The sequence below is a fragment of the Carex rostrata genome, chromosome 13 (assembly GCF_964058835.1).
Source record: "Carex rostrata chromosome 13, lpCarRost1.2, whole genome shotgun sequence".
Taxonomy (NCBI): Eukaryota; Viridiplantae; Streptophyta; class Magnoliopsida; order Poales; family Cyperaceae; genus Carex; species Carex rostrata.
The window spans coordinates 4,133,236-4,153,378 of record NC_135930.1 but is presented as its reverse complement, the minus strand read 5'-3'; the positions used below and the strand labels follow the sequence as shown (position 1 = coordinate 4,153,378).

The 20,143-nt window shown below is 32.3% G+C and overlaps 3 protein-coding genes across 6 annotated transcripts; 2 read left to right on the top strand and 1 right to left on the bottom strand.

The window, feature by feature from the left end:
• Positions 1 to 368: 368 nt before the first annotated feature.
• On the bottom strand, positions 369 to 3,300 carry LOC144564825 (uncharacterized). 3 transcript variants are annotated; one of them, XM_078314437.1, is made up of 8 exons: positions 3,125 to 3,300; positions 2,564 to 2,676; positions 2,327 to 2,394; positions 1,986 to 2,126; positions 1,866 to 1,907; positions 1,650 to 1,786; positions 1,207 to 1,305; positions 369 to 626 (listed from the first exon to the last, which is right to left on the bottom strand). In XM_078314437.1, exons 2-8 carry the CDS (start codon positions 2,641 to 2,643, stop codon positions 498 to 500), a joined length of 696 nt encoding a protein of 231 aa, XP_078170563.1. In that variant the 5' UTR covers positions 2,644 to 2,676; positions 3,125 to 3,300; the 3' UTR covers positions 369 to 497. The 3 variants fall into 3 exon arrangements, with proteins under 3 accessions (XP_078170563.1, XP_078170562.1, XP_078170564.1); XM_078314436.1 differs by lacking the exon at positions 3,125 to 3,300 and having other exon boundaries at positions 2,564 to 2,875; XM_078314438.1 differs by lacking the exons at positions 1,866 to 1,907; positions 3,125 to 3,300 and having other exon boundaries at positions 2,564 to 2,740.
• Positions 3,301 to 5,165: 1,865 nt separating this feature from the next.
• Positions 5,166 to 12,032, top strand: LOC144564154 (FAD/NAD(P)-binding oxidoreductase family protein). Of its 2 annotated transcripts, none has more exons than XM_078313692.1 (10): positions 5,166 to 5,464; positions 5,788 to 6,011; positions 6,299 to 6,409; positions 6,615 to 6,668; positions 7,721 to 8,008; positions 8,406 to 8,597; positions 8,838 to 8,996; positions 9,322 to 9,558; positions 10,683 to 11,043; positions 11,985 to 12,032. In XM_078313692.1, exons 1-9 carry the CDS (start codon positions 5,299 to 5,301, stop codon positions 10,995 to 10,997), a joined length of 1,746 nt encoding a protein of 581 aa, XP_078169818.1. In that variant the 5' UTR covers positions 5,166 to 5,298; the 3' UTR covers positions 10,998 to 11,043; positions 11,985 to 12,032. The 2 variants fall into 2 exon arrangements, with proteins under 2 accessions (XP_078169818.1, XP_078169819.1); XM_078313693.1 differs by lacking the exon at positions 11,985 to 12,032 and adding an exon at positions 11,367 to 11,396.
• Positions 12,033 to 12,038: 6 nt separating this feature from the next.
• Positions 12,039 to 17,476, top strand: LOC144564514 (putative pectinesterase 67). Its single transcript, XM_078314110.1, has 6 exons — positions 12,039 to 12,430; positions 14,527 to 14,689; positions 15,275 to 15,497; positions 15,701 to 15,726; positions 16,220 to 16,467; positions 17,175 to 17,476. The coding sequence occupies exons 1-6, from the start codon at positions 12,171 to 12,173 to the stop codon at positions 17,326 to 17,328; spliced, it is 1,074 nt and encodes a 357-aa protein (XP_078170236.1). The 5' UTR covers positions 12,039 to 12,170; the 3' UTR covers positions 17,329 to 17,476.
• The last annotated feature ends 2,667 nt before the right edge of the window (positions 17,477 to 20,143 follow it).

Below are 20,143 nucleotides of genomic sequence, written 5' to 3'. Positions count from 1 at the left end.
TGTTGTACCTCGGAAATTAGATGTTGAGAGCCCTAACCTACTACTATAGTGCCATACCAGTCTACGGTGCCATACCAGTCAGGTCCCCACAAGCTAGTATATAACATTATAAGTTTATAACAGTATACTGTATACACTCCAGATAAAGTTTGGACCTGTTCTGTCATCATTTATCACTCACATACTAAATCACAAAATTTATTCTGTCTGCTTAACTATCTGATGACAATGTAGCTAGAATCATATAACAAAAAAACAGTGATATGTGGGTAGAAGGCAGCATGCATAAACATTTTATATGCCAAATAACTTGAGCTAATTTCCTACATGAGCATGTTTTTTGTTTCTCCTAACTCATGGAGAAGTTTAAAAGCAAAATTTATTATATTAGATAAATTATCATCACTATTACAATATACAAGATATGCAGCTACAAAAATAAATTACTGGCTAACAACAAAGTCGAGAAAATAAAATTGGTTGCAGTGATGACATCATCATGGCACAAATTTCCAAGCATGGCGCATCGTATCATCATCAACATAAGGCCGCAAATCCCACATTTGACAGTAGGTCTCAAGCTCTGACAATGATGTATTTAGACTAAGTGACCGTACTATTTTTTCCTGAAATAATACAAGTGTTAAAACAAATTACTTTAATTTAGCTTTACCAAAGGTCCTTTCTAAACTACACTGAAAATGTCTCTTATTTGCATTGAACAAAAACAACCCACATTTTCACATCAAAACTGGCACCATCTATTAGTATTATGGCAATTTTGCAAAACTGGCACTAAGCTAAACTGACGGACTTAACCCTAAATTTTTAGATTAACTCAACCGAATAAATTTAATTCGTATAAATTCAGAGAAAACTCAACCAAATAAATTTAATTCATATAAATGCAGAAACCAAGATTGTTATACGCTTTGTTGGCATCAGTTAAAAGTGACTATGCAGTAAGCAATGTAATAGAAATGCTTTGTACGCTGAAGAGAAAAATTTCAGTATATAAACTGTATGGCTTTATTCATGTGTATCATAAAACTCAAGCAAACTGTTAGATCCTTGTTGCAATTATCTTCGAAATATTGGTTATAACTTGCAATATATAAATGCTTGTTGTTATTTGAAAAAACAATTACATGTCTACTGTATGTTTTGTGCAAATTATGATCCTAAAAGTAAATGCTATGGTCTAACCTGCATTGTATAATCAAGCTTTAACATGTTATAGATGACCGTCATCATGGTAGCATATGATACCGACTTCTCTTTTATATCTAACGGCTCTGCTTCATCCTATCATTAGTTGAATTACACAAATCAGACCACAAATTTAGTATCCAGTACTTGAATTAAAAATATCCAAATTGCATTACATGAAATCTGATGTGGTTTTCCTGATAATAACTGCAAAATTATGCGAAACTTGTGAGCTTAATAGTATAATGGGCCAAATAATAAACCCCTTATTTAAAATATTTCTATTAATTTCTTAACAGATAATGGAGGCACACAGATGAACTGTAACCAACTTCATCAGGCAATTACACAACAAAAGTAAAAATAAAGAATATTTTTATATAGATTAAGGTCCTTTCAAAAGTATATATGTTTCTAGAAGTTTCATTGGCTTGTTATACCTCAGGGGATGCGGTTTGATTCATCAAGGGCTCGTCTACATGCTCTTGCACGAATCTCGATGTATTATGTTCTGATTCGATCACAGCTTTGTATGCATCCTCTGCAAAGCACTCAATCTCGTCTATTGATTCTTTAGCTGGAAAGAGGTTGGTATCAGAAATGGTACAGTTTTGTGAAATTTTGAAATGATTGAGTTGGTAAAAAATAAAGCATACCCTTTTTCAAAAAATCTTGAAGTCCCAGCATACAATTGTGCACTACAATTAAATATTTGAATTATTGAAACTACAATTGATCAGGATAATTTTGTTTGAAAAGAAAGAGAACAAACTTACATTGGCTTAGATTTTGAATGTTATAGTGGGAATGAGTGCAACCCGCATCAAGGTAAGATTTCATTCTTTCGGTCATATTCAATTTAATTATTTCGTTAACCACTTTTGAATCTTTGTTAATTTGTGGCCTTCTAAAGTATCCTGTTATAAAGATAACATAGATCATTTAAATGAGAAAAGGAGTTTAAATTCTGAAATAATCACTTCTTAAATATAGGAGTCCATGGAATGCAAAGCATTTTTTTTCTTGGTTTCCTTTTAGGTAAATGGTTTATATCAATTGAGGTTATAAATTGTGTTATTTGATTAGAAAATAAAAAGACAAATATTAAATGAATTACCGAGCTCCTGGTTAAACCTCATAAGAAACCTGTTTCCTGCATCTACTAGCTCATCAAGCTTTGTAATCCTGCAATGAATCTTATATAGGTAAGGACATCAAGGTAAAATTACAAATTGGAGAAAAATTGGAGGTGCCATATGAAATTTTACTGGACCAACCAATGAAATAAGTAAGACTGACACGAACAAAAGCAAATTGAACATTTTAAAAGACCTAGTATCACAAAACATAATACCTCAACATGAATTGAGTGAAGATTGAAACGACCTTATTCTCTGTTGTCAGAAGAATATTATCCATCTCTTTGTCTACCATCAAGTTACCAGTATTGACAAAGAACTGCAAAATCTGATTAAAAGAGAAGACGAAAAGAGCAGAGAAAGAATTAGTATTAAATTTATTTGATTAATTTGGTACATGGCTTCTGCTCTTTCCTAGATTTGAAAAATAAACAACCCAGCAAACAAGGTAAATTGTAACTGAGCAAAACTGACTCGGTGATAAATAATTAATCTGAGTATGAAAAAGAGACAATATACAATTAATACAGTTACTAGAACTATTATCAACAATCATACATAACAGGAATGCTAAACTTCCAAACAACATAACGAAATTACAAGGATGTAATCATGAACCAATTATTGTCATAATATGCAAGACTTCTGATAAAATAAGAAATAAAAAAGGGATGAACAGATATTTGTAATTTACCATAGTTACAAATTAGATCTTCGTAACTTTGTCCCATGGTTTGCGAGAGGGATGAAGACGGATCTAAAAACAGAGATTTTACCTTGTCAAGACTTTCTTCTTTTCTTTAATGCAGCTAACTCCAGTACTTCGCAAGACAGGAGAAAACGAAGGTTCTTTCGTACTATCACCTTCGCTTGTTTGATTGGAGAAGAAATTGTTCTGATCAGACTCAAATTGTAGTTGAGCGCGCGCGTATTGGAACTGGAGATGGAGAGGTGAAGAAGAGCGGCGGAACCAAGGGATACTCCTAGAAACGGGAAATGGATTTGACGAACTCCCGAATCACCTGATCAGAACGCACGCAGCCAACGAGAGTTGATTTCGTTTGGCGCGATTTGGAGAGAAATTTTGCTCTAGCGAATTCTTGCACAAAACGGTGGGATTTGGCGAGAGTTCATTCTTGAAAAACGGGCTTTAGTTCGTGGTCCCAAAGTATCCTTCTCCTCTCCAGCATATCCCTCCTTCGATCAGACTTCTTGCGATCAAATTAGCTAGCGTGCTAAGTAGCTCCAATCTGCTCCAAGGAAACAAAGAGAAAGAAGAAAGTACTACTATCTTCAATAAGGTAACGGGGCGGGGTTCCGAGTGGGAATGAGGAGCCGTGGATCGAGCTTGTTTCACTGCAGAGGGTGAGCGTATGGACTGGAGCTCTAATCGATTGGCATCTTTCTATTTGAGCAACTACTAAAATTGAGATCTGTATTTCACTCACGGCCCTTCTTTTGCATTAGAAATTCTGATAACAGGAAGCTCCCTTGCGGTAAGATTTTGCATCATAAATTTACTCACGGTAAGACTTTTATTATTGGTACTGGCTTGAAGACCCCATCTTTAGTATGAAACGCGACGGCTTGATGTTGTGGTGGTCCGGATTCGGGTATGATATGGATTCAGTAAGAATTCAATAACAGAACCCGAGGCCCAAGCCCAAGTACAAAAATATTGTCAAGTTTAGGGAACGACCAGATAAAGAAGATATGATTTTGATCCGTTAGATTTAATTTTGAACAAATGACGATCACATCTCGCTCACTACACATCTATAAAGTAAGTTAAATTTTTAACATCATGATAACCGTCTGATCTGTTTGACACGAATATTAAAGAGATGAAGTTCTCGACGGATTATAATCAGACCAGGCTTCTAAATAGCTAGCTATAGCGGCGCTATAGCTACGCTATAGCTTTTCCGGACCATAAACGCTAAGCTATGACATAAAATTGCGCTAACTCAGCTACGACTGCTATAGCTATAATAGCTGACCGCTATTACCGCTATATGAGACCCGCTATAGCTACCGCTATGCTACATGGTTTTTTTTTTTTGCAATTTATATGGACTTCTGTACTTCTATTCTTATTTCTAATACTACATGGTCTTCTACGATAAGTATACTAAACCAAACTATATGCTTCTATTTTTATTTGTGATTTATTCTTTCATTCTATATCGAGAAATATTCAAATACTAATTATTCATTTTGATTATTCTTTTTATAGTATTCGTTTGTAAAATTATTATCGTTCGTTTCAATTGAAAGCTGATTTTGATTATTATTATAATTATAAAATGTTTAAATATGTATATTGACTTCATTTACCTTATAAAATTAATTGCTCTTTGTCTATTATAATATGTAATACCATGAAGTATAAACTATTAAATAATATTACTTTTTAGATTTTTTTCATTCTTATTTGCGTAATTGATAAAAAGTATAGACTTAGATTAGTTGTCATTTAGTTGTTACATCAATTCTCTAATATTGATTATATTGATAATTAGTAGAAATATAGAATATAAAGTTTGAAAATGAAAAATCGCTATGTGTGATAGCTTCCGCTATAGCTACGCTATTCGCAATAGCTTTTTTTTTTGGTCTCCCCGCTATGCCGCTATAATCGCTATTTAGAACCTTGAATCAGACAGTCCGAATTCAAATTTAAATTTGAGGTACTTCAGAGGTCTAGACTCCTTTACAATGAGCTCCTCTCGACAAGGCTCTGGAGCTGCCACGTAGGTCCATCCCCTTCCCTCCCTCTCTATCTCTGCTCAACGCGCCAAAATCTCTGGTACACTATATCTCCACTGAATTGCGGGTCCCAGCATCTACATTCTTCCAGTCCTAGACCCGGCTCAAAGACTACAAGTTTCTCTCTCACGAGAAACTCACCAGAGACACTAACGAGTGACGACCTCGTAGTTTTCAAACCATGGCTTGCGCCGGGAGCCTTTGCTCTACGCCGCGCGTATACAACTCCCGCTCCAAATTTTGGCGGGAGAAGAGAAGATCCTTCATTGTACGGAGCTCGTCGAGCGTCGACACTCTTCCGACCAGCGGTCAGGCCTCGTCTCCTAGTGCAAAGAAACAGTTTTCTGGTAATTTAGTTATTTACTTGTGCACGACTCACCAGAGTTGTAAACTTTGCATAAATTTGTTGGTTGCTTTTACCATTAAGCCCTTCATAAATGCAAAAATGTAATTCCATATCAATTAGAAAGATTTCTTTCAGAAAAATCCACAATTGATTGATTATTTATACTTTGCCTATAACTTTTTAATATGTAAATCATATGGTAATAAAGAGTTGAATAAATGGGTTGCAGTGAGCCAGTGACTAATTAGTGACTGTAATTACAATTTTTTGGGTTACTAAAAACAAAATTTCTTCATCTAAAAGTAGAATATGGTAATGTCTCAGGAAAACCAGAGGCTGATGTGGTGGTAATTGGGAGTGGGCTTGGTGGATTGTGTTGTGCCGGGCTGTTGGCCCGGTACGGCCAAGATGTGGTGGTACTAGAAAGCCATGATGTGCCAGGTGGCGCTGCACACTCATTTGATATAAAGGGTTATAAGTTTGACTCAGGCCCGTCTCTTTTCTCGGGCTTTCAGTCCCGAGGCCTCCAAGCTAATCCTCTTGCTCAGGTACCAATTCATTTGGTACCCAAATAGTGTAACATTTAGTACCACTGTACTGTGATGATGGACCCAAAAATTTATAAATGAGTGGAAATTAGAAAAATAAACAATTGCCAACAATTTTGTAAATTAGTTGGTTCACATGCTGAAACATTTATACTGGTATCTCGCCGAGAGATTCAACTTTACATGTTGGTGAATTTCATATTATCAATTTATTGTTTCTGTTGAAAATAACTTTAAATTTATAGTTAATTAAATGTAAAATAAAATAATTTTGTTGGACAAGTTAGGTCCTTGATGCATTAGGAGAGTCAGTTGAATGTGCATCATATGATTCATGGATGGTGTACATACCAGAAGGTGATTTCCCATCTCGAATAGGCCCCACCGATTTTATCAAGGTCAGATCCTCTAACTCCTCATCATATTAAATTTTGTACCTTTTTTTAAGAGGATATACACTTTTATCATTTTTTACTTATTATTACTTACCTATTTGGGTTTCTACTAATTTGTCGACGCTTAAATATATCAATTCATTTAACTTTATTTTTCTTCCGTGTTTTTATTTGATCGTAATTTACAAATACATTCATTTTTATTCAGGACCTTGAGACGTATGTAAATGCTGATGCGGCCCGTGAGTGGAAAAAGCTTCTTGTAAGTGTCTCTTACCCCTTATTCATTTATCATGCCTTTTAACTTGTGCAGTAAATGTCAAATGTAACATGTATCCATGCAATACCAGAAATATCATGCATACCCCTACAATCATCAGAGATATCACTTAGACCCTTATAGAACTGTCTGCTGTAAGCTTCTTTTACATATCATCAAAATATGTTAAGTTACCTTCTTTCCTGAATTTCATTCTTCATCAAAGGGACTGTTAGGGTTAAATTTAAATTTTCCAAAGAATTGGGAGGAAAGACGAACATGTTACACTTCCTCGATGTTTTATCTTTACCTGAAAATCGGGGACTAGTTTGGATAGTTTTTAAGAAATAGGAAGAAAAGGGATATAGAAAGTAGAACTATGGTGTTCTTAAGCTCACTAAGCCTATTAGTGAGCTTAACTCCAAAACTATCGGATTAATTTCAAATGATGAATCCAAACAATTGAAACCTATCTACTTCACGAGTGATACGTTTACATGCAAGTTTATAAATTTCAAATTCATTTAGAAAGTCAAGCGGTCAAAAAAAGAAGTTTTATAAGCTATGTTACTCTAATACTTCATATATAGTCCCGTACCCGTATCTGATACGTATCATATTGCCATATCGATAGTCCCATACCCATATCGCCCAATACCCATATCGTGTTGAAAATTGTCGTATCACAATATCCCATATCGTATCCGATACAATATATCCATGCAACATAGTTTATAAGTTAATTTTAATAGATTCATTTTTCCATCATTTTTTGACCGCTTGACTTTATACTAAATTAATTTGACAATTTATAAAGCTTACATGTAAATGTGATTTTTGAGTTAAGTTCACTAAGTCCTTGGTAAACTTACGAACACCCTAGTTCTACTCGGGATATACATGATATGTTTGTTGTTATGTAGAAGAGGCATAAGATGCCTATTGTTTTTGTTGGGGTGTAGATAAATATGCTGCTGCAAATAGCAGATTGAAAAACAGATTTAAGTGTTTTGTTTTATTAATATAACATAAAGTAGAAAAAATAAATTTACCAGGAGGGGATATTACCCCTATCTGCTGCTGCCATGGCACTGCCACCGATCTCTATCAGAGGTGATTGGGGTGTTGTCTCTACCACTGCTGCTAGATATGCACCATCTTTGTTGAAATCATTTTTGCAAATGGGTCCACAAGGTGCACTAGGTGCAACTAAGCTGTTAAAACCTTTCTGTGAGGTAGCTGATTCTTTAAATATTAAAAACCCGTTCGTGAGAAATTGGATCGACCTCTTGGCATTTTTACTGGCCGGTGTGAAATCGGATGGAATCCTCTCAGCAGAAATGGTGAGTTCTTTTTCAAGGTGTCTTTTTATAGTAGGGGAAATTTCATGTATACCCCTCGAAAACCTCAATTACATATTCCCCCCTCTAAAAATTATGTATTGAGTAATTGATGTTTAAATATTTACCCTAAAAAACCGATCAATTATAATACCCACAAAATTGATGTTTAAATAGTTTTAGGGAGATATTCCAATTATTAACCCTCAAAAACATTAATTACTGCTGACAATTGGAATATATTGAGTTCTTTCAAGGTTTTTGAGGGGTATACATGAAATTCCCCCTTTTGTAGTATGGTGTTCTTTAATATATTCCAATTGTCACACACTGTGGAGAGCAGTGATATATTTTTAGTACTAGATTTTCCAACAATATTTTATTCTTTTTTCCCTTTCAGATTTACATGTTTGCTGAGTGGTACAAGCCAGGATGTAAGCTTGAGTACCCTTTACATGGTACTGGTGCGGTAATCGATGCACTGGTGCGCGGCATTGAAAAGTTTAATGGAAGAATCTCACTAAATTCCCATGTTGATAGCATTGTGGTAGAAAATGGCCGAGCTACTGGTGTCAAGCTGAGAAGCGGTCAAGTAATTGATAATACAAAATCATTTTTCTTTGCTTATGCAATAACTTTTAGGGGGAATTTCATGTATACCCCTCAAAAGCCTCAAAATTACATATTTCCCCTCTAAAATTCATAATGTCATATTTACCCTTTTAAATTTCAAAAACTCACACATTTACCCAATTTATTAACTTTTCTATAAAAACTCACCAGTAACTTTTAGCAAGTTGCTATTACAATGTTTTTTTTTTTTTTGCTGCAGTTTATACGTGCCAAAAAAGCTGTTGTAAGCAATGCATCAATGTGGGATACACTTGATCTGCTGCCACCCCAAGCCATCCCCAAAACGTACCAAGATAGGGTTAAATCCACTCCACAATGTGATTCGTTTATGCATCTCCACTTGGGTTTTGATGCTGAGGTCAGCTTAAATAAGGGATACATAAACTGTGCAATTGGTACATAACAGTTGGTACATTAAGGATCTATTCTTATCTTGTTTGCCTTTTTTGCTCAACTTTATTTTTATTTTGAAAGATATGACAAACAAAAGAAAACAAATAAATAAACAGAATACGTCTTTACTTTTTTAAAGAGTGCCTATAGAAAAGTAATAATAACGACAATAATGCCAATAGTAAAATTATCCCATAGCTTAATTACTGCAATAATGCTAATATTAATTACTTATTTCGTCTTTTATTTTTGTTTTTGATCAATTGCACTAATTGTATGTTACTTAATAGATGGCACGGGAAGACCTAGGGATCCATCATATAGTAGTTAAAAACTGGGAACAAGGCGTAGATGCAGCACAAAATGTCGTCTTGATATCCGTACCGAGCGCATTAGGCAAGGACCTGGCACCGCCTGGTAAGCATGTGTTGCATGCCTATACGCCTGGTACGGAGCCATTTGAATTATGGGAGGGTTTGGATCGCAAAAGTGCCGAGTATAGAAAACTGAAAGAAGAGAGGTCACAGGTATGAAGATGTAATTATTTATTATAAATTAAAATAATTAAAAGCAAATTGTCGAACTGTTAGTTTTATGATTTTATCCCTCCATTGTACGGTCACATCCACGGATTGTTATTAGAAAACAACGTAACAAGTATCATTGATCAATATACTAATCTATGCCTTACCAGTACCGTGTGGGCAACATTATGGCACAGAAAAACTAATTTATGTTTTCTGACTATATATGAGTTGTTTTATTTATCAATGTATTAATATTGTGGATCTTTAGAAAATAATCATTCTAATTTATGTCTTATAACTTCTGCTATTGCTATAGTTGAGCATAGTTTTGGGCTTAGTCCTGTAAAATGTCAAAGTATCAGTATGCTCATGCAAAGCAGGAAAAAAAAAAAACTGTTGTATTTGTCTCTACCTTCTATATCAACTTCAAAAGATGCCCAAAGCACCCTTCATCCTCATTTCTTTATCTGCACAAGAATCAGGAAGAAAGAGGGTTAATTTGAGCATTTTTTATGAAATAAGGAGATGGTATAAGGGATATTTTACTTAAGATATCATACCGGACATTTCTTTGTTTTGTGATTTAAGGCACATGATATTGTTTTTTTCCTTTTCTGTAATCATGCAATAAACTGTTCATTGCAATTGTTATTATTATTATTAGAGTGAGGCTACGGTACTCTGTATAGTGCATATTGGTTTATACTATGGATCAATATCTCCATTTTCAAAGTCCAAACAGTCGATCGGAACCGTTCACCATTATTTTAATATAAAAATGTACTTTTAGATCAAATTTTACATTTTTTAGAATTTTTTACTATATTTTTAGATAGATAAAAAATCACTTGATCTAAAGGTTCTAGCCCATTCAATAGTAGTAGTTTTCTACCTATCTAAAAAATAATAACAAAGTTCTAGAAAACGTAAAATTTTGTAATAAAGTAAAATTTCATATGAAGATTATGTTGAATAGTTCATATCAACTGTTTGGACATTGAAAATGAAGTTATTGATCCATAGTACGGACCAATATGTGCTATGCATAGTACTGTAGCCTCACTCTTATTATTATTATTATTATTGTTTTTAAATTGAGACTTATCTCTTTTACATTGGTCAAGGTGATGTGGGAAGCAGTAGAACGGGCCCTTGGCCCAAAATTCGACCGCGAAAAATGCGAGGTGAAGATGGTGGGGACTCCACTTACACACAAGCGGTTTCTCAGGAGAAACCGAGGCACATATGGGCCTGCTATAAAGGCAGGAAAGGGCACTTTTCCAGGACATGCAACTCCCATCCCGCAACTCTTCTGTTGCGGGGATTCGACTTTTCCTGGAATTGGAGTTCCGGCAGTTGCAGCAAGCGGTGCCATTGTGGCAAATACTTTGGTTTCTGTTTCACAACACTCAGAACTCCTTGATGCCATTGGAATTTGATTGTTATTTAATAAAAAAAAAATGTAAATGTATGTAAAGAAATTAGGTTAATAATAAGTAATGATATATGGTACACACAGAAGTAACTGTCCAGCAAGTACATTTTCATATGTACTTTTAGAGTGATTTTCTACTCATTTAAAAAAAATAGTAAAAAAATTATATAAAATGTAAAACTTAGTATGCAAGTACATTTTCTTTTTTTTGAAGGTTAGCGGCATATGCATGTACATTTTCATATGACAATCATGTTGAATGGTTCAGATCAACTGTATCAACTTTAAAAACAAAGATATTGATTCATAGTACGGGTGCCATTGGGATTTGATTGTTATTTAAAATATATATAGATGTATGTAAAGAAATTAGGTTACTTAATCATGAGTAGTGATATATGGTCCGAGATTTTTACTTTTACCCGAAAAATAAATAATTTTATTATAAATAACTACGTTTTTCGAAAAAATTTATATCTACCCAAACTGCAATGCGGCCCGAATTTTTTTTTTTTTTTTTTTGGATTTAAAAATTCGGACCGCATAGAATATTTGCGGTCCGAATTTTTTTTTTTTTTTGTTTTTTTCAAATGGCCTAGGCAATTTTTGAGTGATAGTATCTCACGATATGTTTAGAGATTTTGAATGAAACTTCACAGTCTTAATATAATTTCACATTTTCATCACGTTGAATGGTTCATATTAACTTGTTGAACTTTGAAAATAAAAATATTAATTCATAATATGAACTATCTGTGTTATGCATAGTGGAAAAAAAAATCGGTTGCTATTCCATTGAAATAAAAAGACCTTGTTATTCCAATGGCAGCCGTTCAACTTCGTTGAGATTCGTATATGAAAAAGTGTCTTTGTTGTGTTGAGATTCGTGCACGAAAAAATCTGAACGGCTTTCATTGAAATAACATAATCATGTTATTTCATAGTACCATAACCTCACTCTGTAAATGTATCATGTATGTAAAGAAATTAGGTTACATAATCATGTGCAATGATACACGGTACATACAAGAGTAACTGTTACTGTCCAGCTAGACGCGTTTGTTCCTTTTACCTGACACCAACCAACCACAACAAATCTCTATATTTATCCTCCTCTTCTCTCTTTCTCTCTCCAAAAATCAAAGAAATCCATTTGCTATCCAATTAGTAAAATAAAATGGCTAGGCCGTGTAGCTCCAGCGGTGGTTTGGTGGTGTTGTTCTTGTCTCTTTGTTCCATTTTTTTATTAATAGTGGATTCTACAGACACCAAGAAACCTTTGATTGATGCAAAGGTGTTGAATTCTAAGATCCAAGTAAAACAAACCTATAAAGTGGGTCCCGAGGAACAGTACAAATCGGTTCAGGCAGCCATTGATGCAGTGCCAGAAGGGAATTCTCAATGGGTTGTTGTTCATGTCAAAGCAGGCATATATAGGTATATTAATTAATTCAGAGTTGATTTCTCTTTTTTCTTCTATAAGAAAAATGAAGTTTTGGCATTTCAAATTCTAATATTCATAGATAATTTTTATCCGAATTTTGAATTCGCAACACCTCTCACCCATAAACGAAATTAAAAAATGAGATTGGAAGGAAGTGTTATATAATTTCATTTTATGAGAAGGACTAATAGTATTTTTTTTGTCATGGTTTTGAAGGATAAAAATGAAAATTTTTAATTCATACGGGGTGCTTAGCACCCTTTGCTTATACATTCTTCCGCTCCTGCTTTCATATAAAGGGCATTGTCTTTAATATATTATTATTATTTAAAAGTTGAAGATGTATGTATAGGTTATGAATCAAATTAGGCAAATTTGAAAATTGATTTCATCATCGGTTCATTGATTTGGAATTTTAAATTAGTTGTTTTGTTTTACAAATATTTGATCGATGATCAAATACTCACAAATTATATATATAGTTTAGTCCGTGTGGTCTATGGAAATGTTGTAAAACACGTAAATTAATTTTCAAATCGATAATTGTGATTGCCAAAATAAGTTTTTTGAAGACATCATTTTTCAACCAATTAATGCTCTTTTATTTTTAAATCATAAGGACATGCAAATTGTACGAGAAACATCGTGTCCATCCAATTGTGTTTACTGTCATTCATTTTTTTTTTTTTTTTTTTTTTGAGTAAGAATATGAGTCATGCTCCTATTTGATTAACCGCAATTAGTTACATTGTAAACTTTACTTCTTATTAGGGGATGTAAATATATATAATATTCTTGATCATATCTTAATATTAATTGATTCTCTCCATGAAGAAAAAACATTAAATTCTTTTTTAATCTTATGTTTGGTTAGATATTTATAGGATCTTGGCGTTATCATGTATTGGACTTTCTATTCTAATTTTTAATCCAACGGGCCGGACAATTTCTTTTCAAATTTTTGATATTTATGAGAATTTCATAATTATTAGCAAACTTTATTTAAAATAAATCACTTTCTAATTTCTACATTGGCAAATTGTGGATTCTCATTCGATAATTATTAATTGCTAATTTCACATTGGACTTTTAATTATAATTTTTAGAACAATTATATTACTCCCCCCAATTCCATCCCCCACCATCCCCCCACTCTATCTCTCTCCAAATTAGTTTTATCTCATTTCAATCTTGTTCACATTTCTCACGATCTATGACAAAATTTTGCAAATCTAAAACCACGAACGTTTTTTACGTAATTTTCTCTTTCAAATGAGATCCATGATGACATACTTTCGGACAAGTCGTTACAAAAGTATTTATCCCTCATCGTGCAAGTATTTATACCTATACAGATATATGAAAGTATTACTATCAATTATTATAAGTATTTATACTGATATATGAAAGTATTAATATCAAGTATTATAAATGTTTATACTGACATATGAAAGTATTAATATCATGTATTATAAGTATTTATACTGACATATGAAAGTATTAATATCAAGTATTATAAGTATTATATGCAAAAAAATACTTTCAAGTATAAATATAAATACTTGCACGATGAGAGATAAATACTTCTGTAACGACTTGCTCGGAAGTATGTCATCATAGATCTCATTTGAAAGAGAAAATTACGTAGAAAACATTCGTGGTTTTAGATTCGCAAAATTTCTCATAGATTGTGAGAAATGTGGACGAGATTGAAATGAGATAAAAAAACCCACCTCTAAAAACGTGCATGGTCCCCCATGTGATTTGAGATTCCCCCCACCTTCCATGAAAAAAACTTGTATGGTCCCCTAAATACTTTCGTGCTTAAAGATAAATACTTTCGTTTTTAGAGATAAATACTTCTGTACGTAAGTATTAATACCTTATGAAAAAAAAATGACAGCTGGAGTTTTTTGGCATTTTGTGCGGGGTTAATTGCGGGGTGGGAGGTGCGGGGTTAATTATCAGCCTCCAATTTAATCCAACGTGGAAATTTCTAATTAATTTTAGAAATAAAAATGCTCTAAGTTATTTTCAATTTTTTCTATAACAGTTGCATTTCATACTAATTTTAATTATAATTTTGCAGAGAGCAGGTAGTAGTGCCTGAGAACAAGCCTTACATTTATCTAAGAGGAAATGGGAAGGGAAAAACAACCATTGTATGGGACGAGTGCTCCAGTGACAACACGAAATCGGCCACCTTCAACGTCGAAGCCAGCAACTTTATCGCCTTTGGTGTCACATTCAAGGTTCAATATTTTATAATTATTTTAAATATTCAGTACTTTTTTGTAAACAAACATAGAAATTAATAGAATCATATTTTTAATAAAATAAAATAAAATAAAAATTAGGGTGAGGCATAAATTTTCTATTTTTTTTTTAATCTTAAGTATATTTTATATTTTTTAAAAAATAAATAATTAAATCAATAGGTTAAGTGTCCTTCTCTGGTTACTTTAAAAGGAAAAGATATCTTTGGCATGTGAAACATTAAGTTATTTAAATTCAGGTGTATAAATTGTATTTTTTGTTTTTTTCATGTTTAATCATTATTATGTAACAAGGTGTTTTTCTATATAAGACTAACAATTGTAAAGAGAGATCACAAATTTTATAACTTTGATGGCAATTGAAAGAATATATATATATAGAGAGAGAGAGAGAGTAAGGCTACCGTACATTGCAATGTATAGGTATTTTTGTACATTAGACTATAAATTACCGGATTCAAAGTTCAAATAACCGATCCAAACCATTCATCTTGTAACTGTAAATGCATGTTGAATATTTTAGAATAATCAATAACTGTAAATGCATGTTGAATATTTTAGAATAATGCTGAAAGGGATCATCCGAACTTGGCTCGAAACCAATCAGTTGCGGCGAAGGTCGCCGGAGACAAGGTGGCTTTTTACCACTGTGGATTTTACAGCCCCCACAACACTCTCTTCGATCACCGGGGCCGCCATTATTACGAGAGTTGTTACATTCAAGGCAACATCGACTTCATCTTCGGTAGCGGGCAATCTCTCTTTCAGGCAAGTTTAATCAAGAGCATTAATTACCTCCTAATTTAATGTTGAGTATATAACTATAAAATTAAATTATCTCATGTTGATTACTAAAAATATTCTTACATAACTCGCTGAGCAATTTTAATTACAACTCTACTACATTTTAAAACCTACAAATTTACACAGCCAAACTATATATGACAACACACTCTCTATTTGTTTTGTGTTGTTTGCTTGCTATAGAACTCATAGAAATGAGGAGGGATCAAGTCATCAAATTTATATTTTTTCTTACTCACTTTGTAAAGTCATCAAATTTCATTAATTTGCTTGACTTTTCTTGGAAGTTACTATCTATAAAATTTGGTTGGGTTTTTTATTTTTATTTTATCTTCTGCTTTTGCCTTGTGGGGTTGGGATGAACAATATAGTGTTGCCACAAATGCTGAAAATGAACCAAAAGAGAAGGAAACTAGAGGATTTTGGTTGTTTCTCAAGTAAAGGAAATAATTGAACACATGTATGAAATAACATCCCAAGCATTGTTCACCAGACATTATAAAGATGCAGAGCTACAGAATGAAATGTTATCTGCTTTCAATATAGTCTATGAAGTAGTACCAGGCACATTACATACACAGTGTTCTGGCAAATGCATTATGAGTTGTGCTGGTACCATTTACCAATTGTGAATGATTGGTGTGGTACCATTTACAGAGATATCTGCACATTGTTTGAACTGATAACCATAAATAAATGTAGAGTTGTGAGATCTTTGTGCTACCGGATGGCCGGAACGACATCCTTGGCTCGATCACAGCCCAGAACAGGAAATCCGAGAAATGTACTAGCGGTTTTGTATTCTTGAAAGGTAAGGTGTATGGCGTCGGAGAGGTTTATCTCGGGCGAGCCAATGAACCTTTCTCGCGTGTCATTTTTGCGAATACCTATTTCTCCAAAACGATCAGTCCCGTAGGATGGACCAACTGGAGCTACTCCGGCGACACCAGGTAATCTGTTCACTACTTTATTTTAACCCTTCTATATTTCTTAATTAGTTCTTGGCATTCATTGTGTTGTATATATTATCATACAGGGGTAGAACTAAAAAAATTGAGATTGAGTGTACATGTTGAACAAGTTATTGCAGTGTAATTTTATTTTAATTATAAGAGGGGTTAAAAGGTATAATACTTCTAAAAAAAAAAATGCAAACTATAAAGGATAAAACTCCTAATTTTTAATTCATAGTGGTGGCTTAACTATTCCTAATTGACCTTTAAATATGTCCCTGATGTACACTTTGTATGAAAAAAAAAAAATTGGGTGAAGTAACCCTTCTCACAAAAACAAAAGGTATATTTTAAATATACAAACACAGAATATATAAAAAGAAAGAAATTAAGTACAATAATTAGAAGAAATTATGTACTATTATCCTGTATTTTTCTTTGCAATTTATAACCTGAATTTGCTTGTTAATTATAACAACCTTCATTTCTCAAATTAAGAAGGACCCTATTTAAATAACCCAAAATGTTTTTTTTTTTTTTGGTTGAATTTCATTGGAAACAGTAGAGAATCTGAATACTCTTTGTAATTAAAGTATGGAGTGCAATTACTAATTTGCAAAAAAAAAAGAAAAAAAAGAAAGAAAAAGAATAGCAATGTAAAATAAATGGATAAGAAACTAATCGTTTTTTATTGACTTGTGAAGGGGGCTAATGATAGGGGAGCATGATTGTCATGGTCCAGGTGGAGATCCAAAACACCGTGCAGAGTGGGCCCGCCAGTTCAGCAAAGATGAGGTTGAACCATTTCTAGGCGTAGATTTCATCAATGGCTCTGAGTGGCTTCCTGTTTATTACTAAACACTAACTAAACCAATTGTTTACTGGTTCTGATGATTGATTAATTGATTGATTGATTGATTTTTTTTTTAATATTTTTCAGAGAACAATTTAGATTAATTTTTTAGATTAGTGGTATTGGAGTTTGCACTTGTTTTATCTTTCGTCTCTCTATTTAAAATATCTTTTTAACATTTTAGATTAATTGAGATTAATTGAGATTAATTGCTTATTGCAACACCGCAAATAAGCGGAATTAATTTTAGAGAGAATTCAATTTGACAAATTTTCTTTAATTGAACTATCAAGCGACACATAGATAATGACTCACAAAAAAAAAAACTAAAATCATACATCAAGATATCATTTTCGAATCCTCGCATGGCATCAAAACCGTCTGATCATGTCAAGATTCCTAGCACTATAATTGATTATTTTTTTCATTATTGAATTGTATGTAATAATAAATTTGCAATTTGCTAAACTAACGATAATGACTCACAAAAGTTATTTGAAGAGAACAAAATAAGCACTGAAATTACATTTAGTATATTAAAAAGTTTTTTTTAATTTTCTAAAACAAAATATTATTCAAAAACTTTCATTTATTTTATTGTAACATTTGATAGATATAGGAGAAAACCAGGTTTTCTATAGTTCAAACAGTTGAAACTGATCTACTTCACTTGTTAATTGTTTGCACATCTAATTTTTTTGAATTAATTTATTATAAAGTCAAGCAATTAAAAAAAAAAAGTTTAAAAGTTTATTATAATACATTAATTATTCATCATTTTTTGACCATTTGACTTTATACTAAATTAATCATAAACCACTTTTTTTTACTATCAGAAGCCACCGTTTGAAAATCGCCGTGTTGCAGAAAGAAGTTGCATAGAGAATCACTGTGTTTAAGAAAGAAGTTGCATAGAGAAAGAGAACGAAAGGGAAAATAAATAATGCAAATTTGATTTAACCTCTTTTCTACACCTCAAATTGGGGGGGGAGGGGGGGGGGGGGGGGGGGGGGGGGGACAAATTTCATAACTTTTGTGCGTGGAGTTCCTCATGGTACAGTGACATTTCCCTTCCTTTTCTCTCCGATCTCCTCACTTGTGGAGCGAGTGAATGCCGAGCAGCTCCGGTCTGAGCATGTGCTACCTCCCTTCCCTTTCATTGCTCTTTGGACAGATTAATTTACTCCATACTTACTTTGTATATAGAGCTCACTGTCATAGACAATCATTTTCTAACATATTACTCTTCTATATTGATTAATCTAAACAATAATTTAAATCATGATATAAAATATAAAAGTAAGATAAAGTAATTAACTTAATCCATATTAAAAAAAATAAACATGTGACCTTTAACATCATTCCCGCAACCTTTAGCTAGTTGCATGTGCTCCCCCTCGGAATTTGAACACAAAATCAAAAGAACACATAAAAAATTGTCAGAATGGGTAACAATCATCTCTTTGAACAGATTAAGTGCAAGCTTATATTTCTCAAACAAAGACTAATGTAGTCCAAAAAAAAATGTTACAAAATAGCTGAATATCTCACATCTACATGAAAGTTTTTTTTAAAAATAATATATGTTCAATAAGAAGAGTTCAAATAATTTCATTTTTTGTGCTTTCATCGTATCTCTATTTTTAAAACATTAATATTTCAAAATTTAAATTATAAACATCAAAATAAAACTGTTAGATGTGTTTTATGTTATTTTTTTATGTACTTATAAAAATTATAATATTTTTGTTTTGTTTTTATGTGAATCAATAAGTTGAAAAAACAACGTCTAGAAATTATCCACATCAGTACGTTTTTACAAGCTCTTGATGACAACTAAAATAAAGTTGAAATGTCATAATTTTTTACACATACATAAATAAAATGATGTAGATCATATTCAATAATTATATTTTGATTTTTGTATTTTAAATTTTGAGTTATTAAAATTTTTAAAATAAAATATGATGGAGATATAGAAAATGAAGACATTTGAACCATTCTCTTATTTTCAATTTAATTTATGAAGACATTTCAACCATTCACATCTAACTTTTCCTATTTTATTTATAAAATATTTACAGACAAATAGTTATTACAAAAAAAAATCATGAAACATGATACATGTTTTATTGGACATAAATTATACTTTGTTTTCAATGACCATCATGATATTAAAGTGAGAAAAATCAAACTAATAGCTGTCACACAAAATCTCATGTCTATCTAAAATACAAAGATTAACCATCACATTTGTCCTTATTTATTTTGTTTGTTACCTTTTTAAATTATAATATTGAGTGAGGCTATGCTACTATGCATGGAGCACATTAATTTGTACTTCGATTAATACTTTCGTTTTTCAAAGTTCAATCAGTTAATCTGAATTGCTTAACATGAGTGTCATATGAAAATATATTTGAACATCAAATTTTATTTTTTTTCAGAACTTTTTTCTATTTCTTAAAATAGGAGAGAATCACTATTTTTTAATCAAGTAATTTTCTATCAATCTAAATGTATAGTTAAAAATAATTATAAAAAAATACAATTTAAATTAGAAGTGAATATATATAGAGAGGAGGGTTGAAATGCCTTCATTTTTTTTAAACTTTAATAACTCAAAATTTGAAACTTAAAAGTTAAAATAAAACCGTTAGATGTGATCTATGTTATTTTATCTATGTGCTCACAAAAAATTATCACATTTCAATTTTACTTTTATGTGAATCAATAAGTTAAAAAATCAACGTCTATAAATTATCCACATTAGTACGTTTTTTTACAAGTTCTTGATGACAATCAAAATAACATTGAAAT

Excerpts from the sequence above, each read along its gene's own strand:
- LOC144564825 (XM_078314437.1), bottom strand. The coding sequence starts at position 2,643 with ATGGTAGACAAAGAGATGGATAATATTCTTCTGACAACAGAGAATAAG. Across the intron at positions 2,127-2,326 it reads GAGGTTTAACCAGGAGCTCG|GATACTTTAGAAGGCCACAA; the intron begins GTAATTCATTTA and ends TCTTTATAACAG. Across the intron at positions 627-1,206 it reads AGCTTGATTATACAATGCAG|GAAAAAATAGTACGGTCACT; the intron begins GTTAGACCATAG and ends GTATTATTTCAG.
- LOC144564154 (XM_078313692.1), top strand. The coding sequence starts at position 5,299 with ATGGCTTGCGCCGGGAGCCTTTGCTCTACGCCGCGCGTATACAACTCC. Across the intron at positions 6,410-6,614 it reads GCCCCACCGATTTTATCAAG|GACCTTGAGACGTATGTAAA; the intron begins GTCAGATCCTCT and ends ATTTTTATTCAG. Across the intron at positions 8,997-9,321 it reads ACTTGGGTTTTGATGCTGAG|ATGGCACGGGAAGACCTAGG; the intron begins GTCAGCTTAAAT and ends GTTACTTAATAG.
- LOC144564514 (XM_078314110.1), top strand. The coding sequence starts at position 12,171 with ATGGCTAGGCCGTGTAGCTCCAGCGGTGGTTTGGTGGTGTTGTTCTTG. Across the intron at positions 15,498-15,700 it reads TCAGGCAAGTTTAATCAAGA|AACTCATAGAAATGAGGAGG; the intron begins GCATTAATTACC and ends TGCTTGCTATAG. Across the intron at positions 15,727-16,219 it reads TAGAAATGAGGAGGGATCAA|AGTTGTGAGATCTTTGTGCT; the intron begins GTCATCAAATTT and ends AAATAAATGTAG.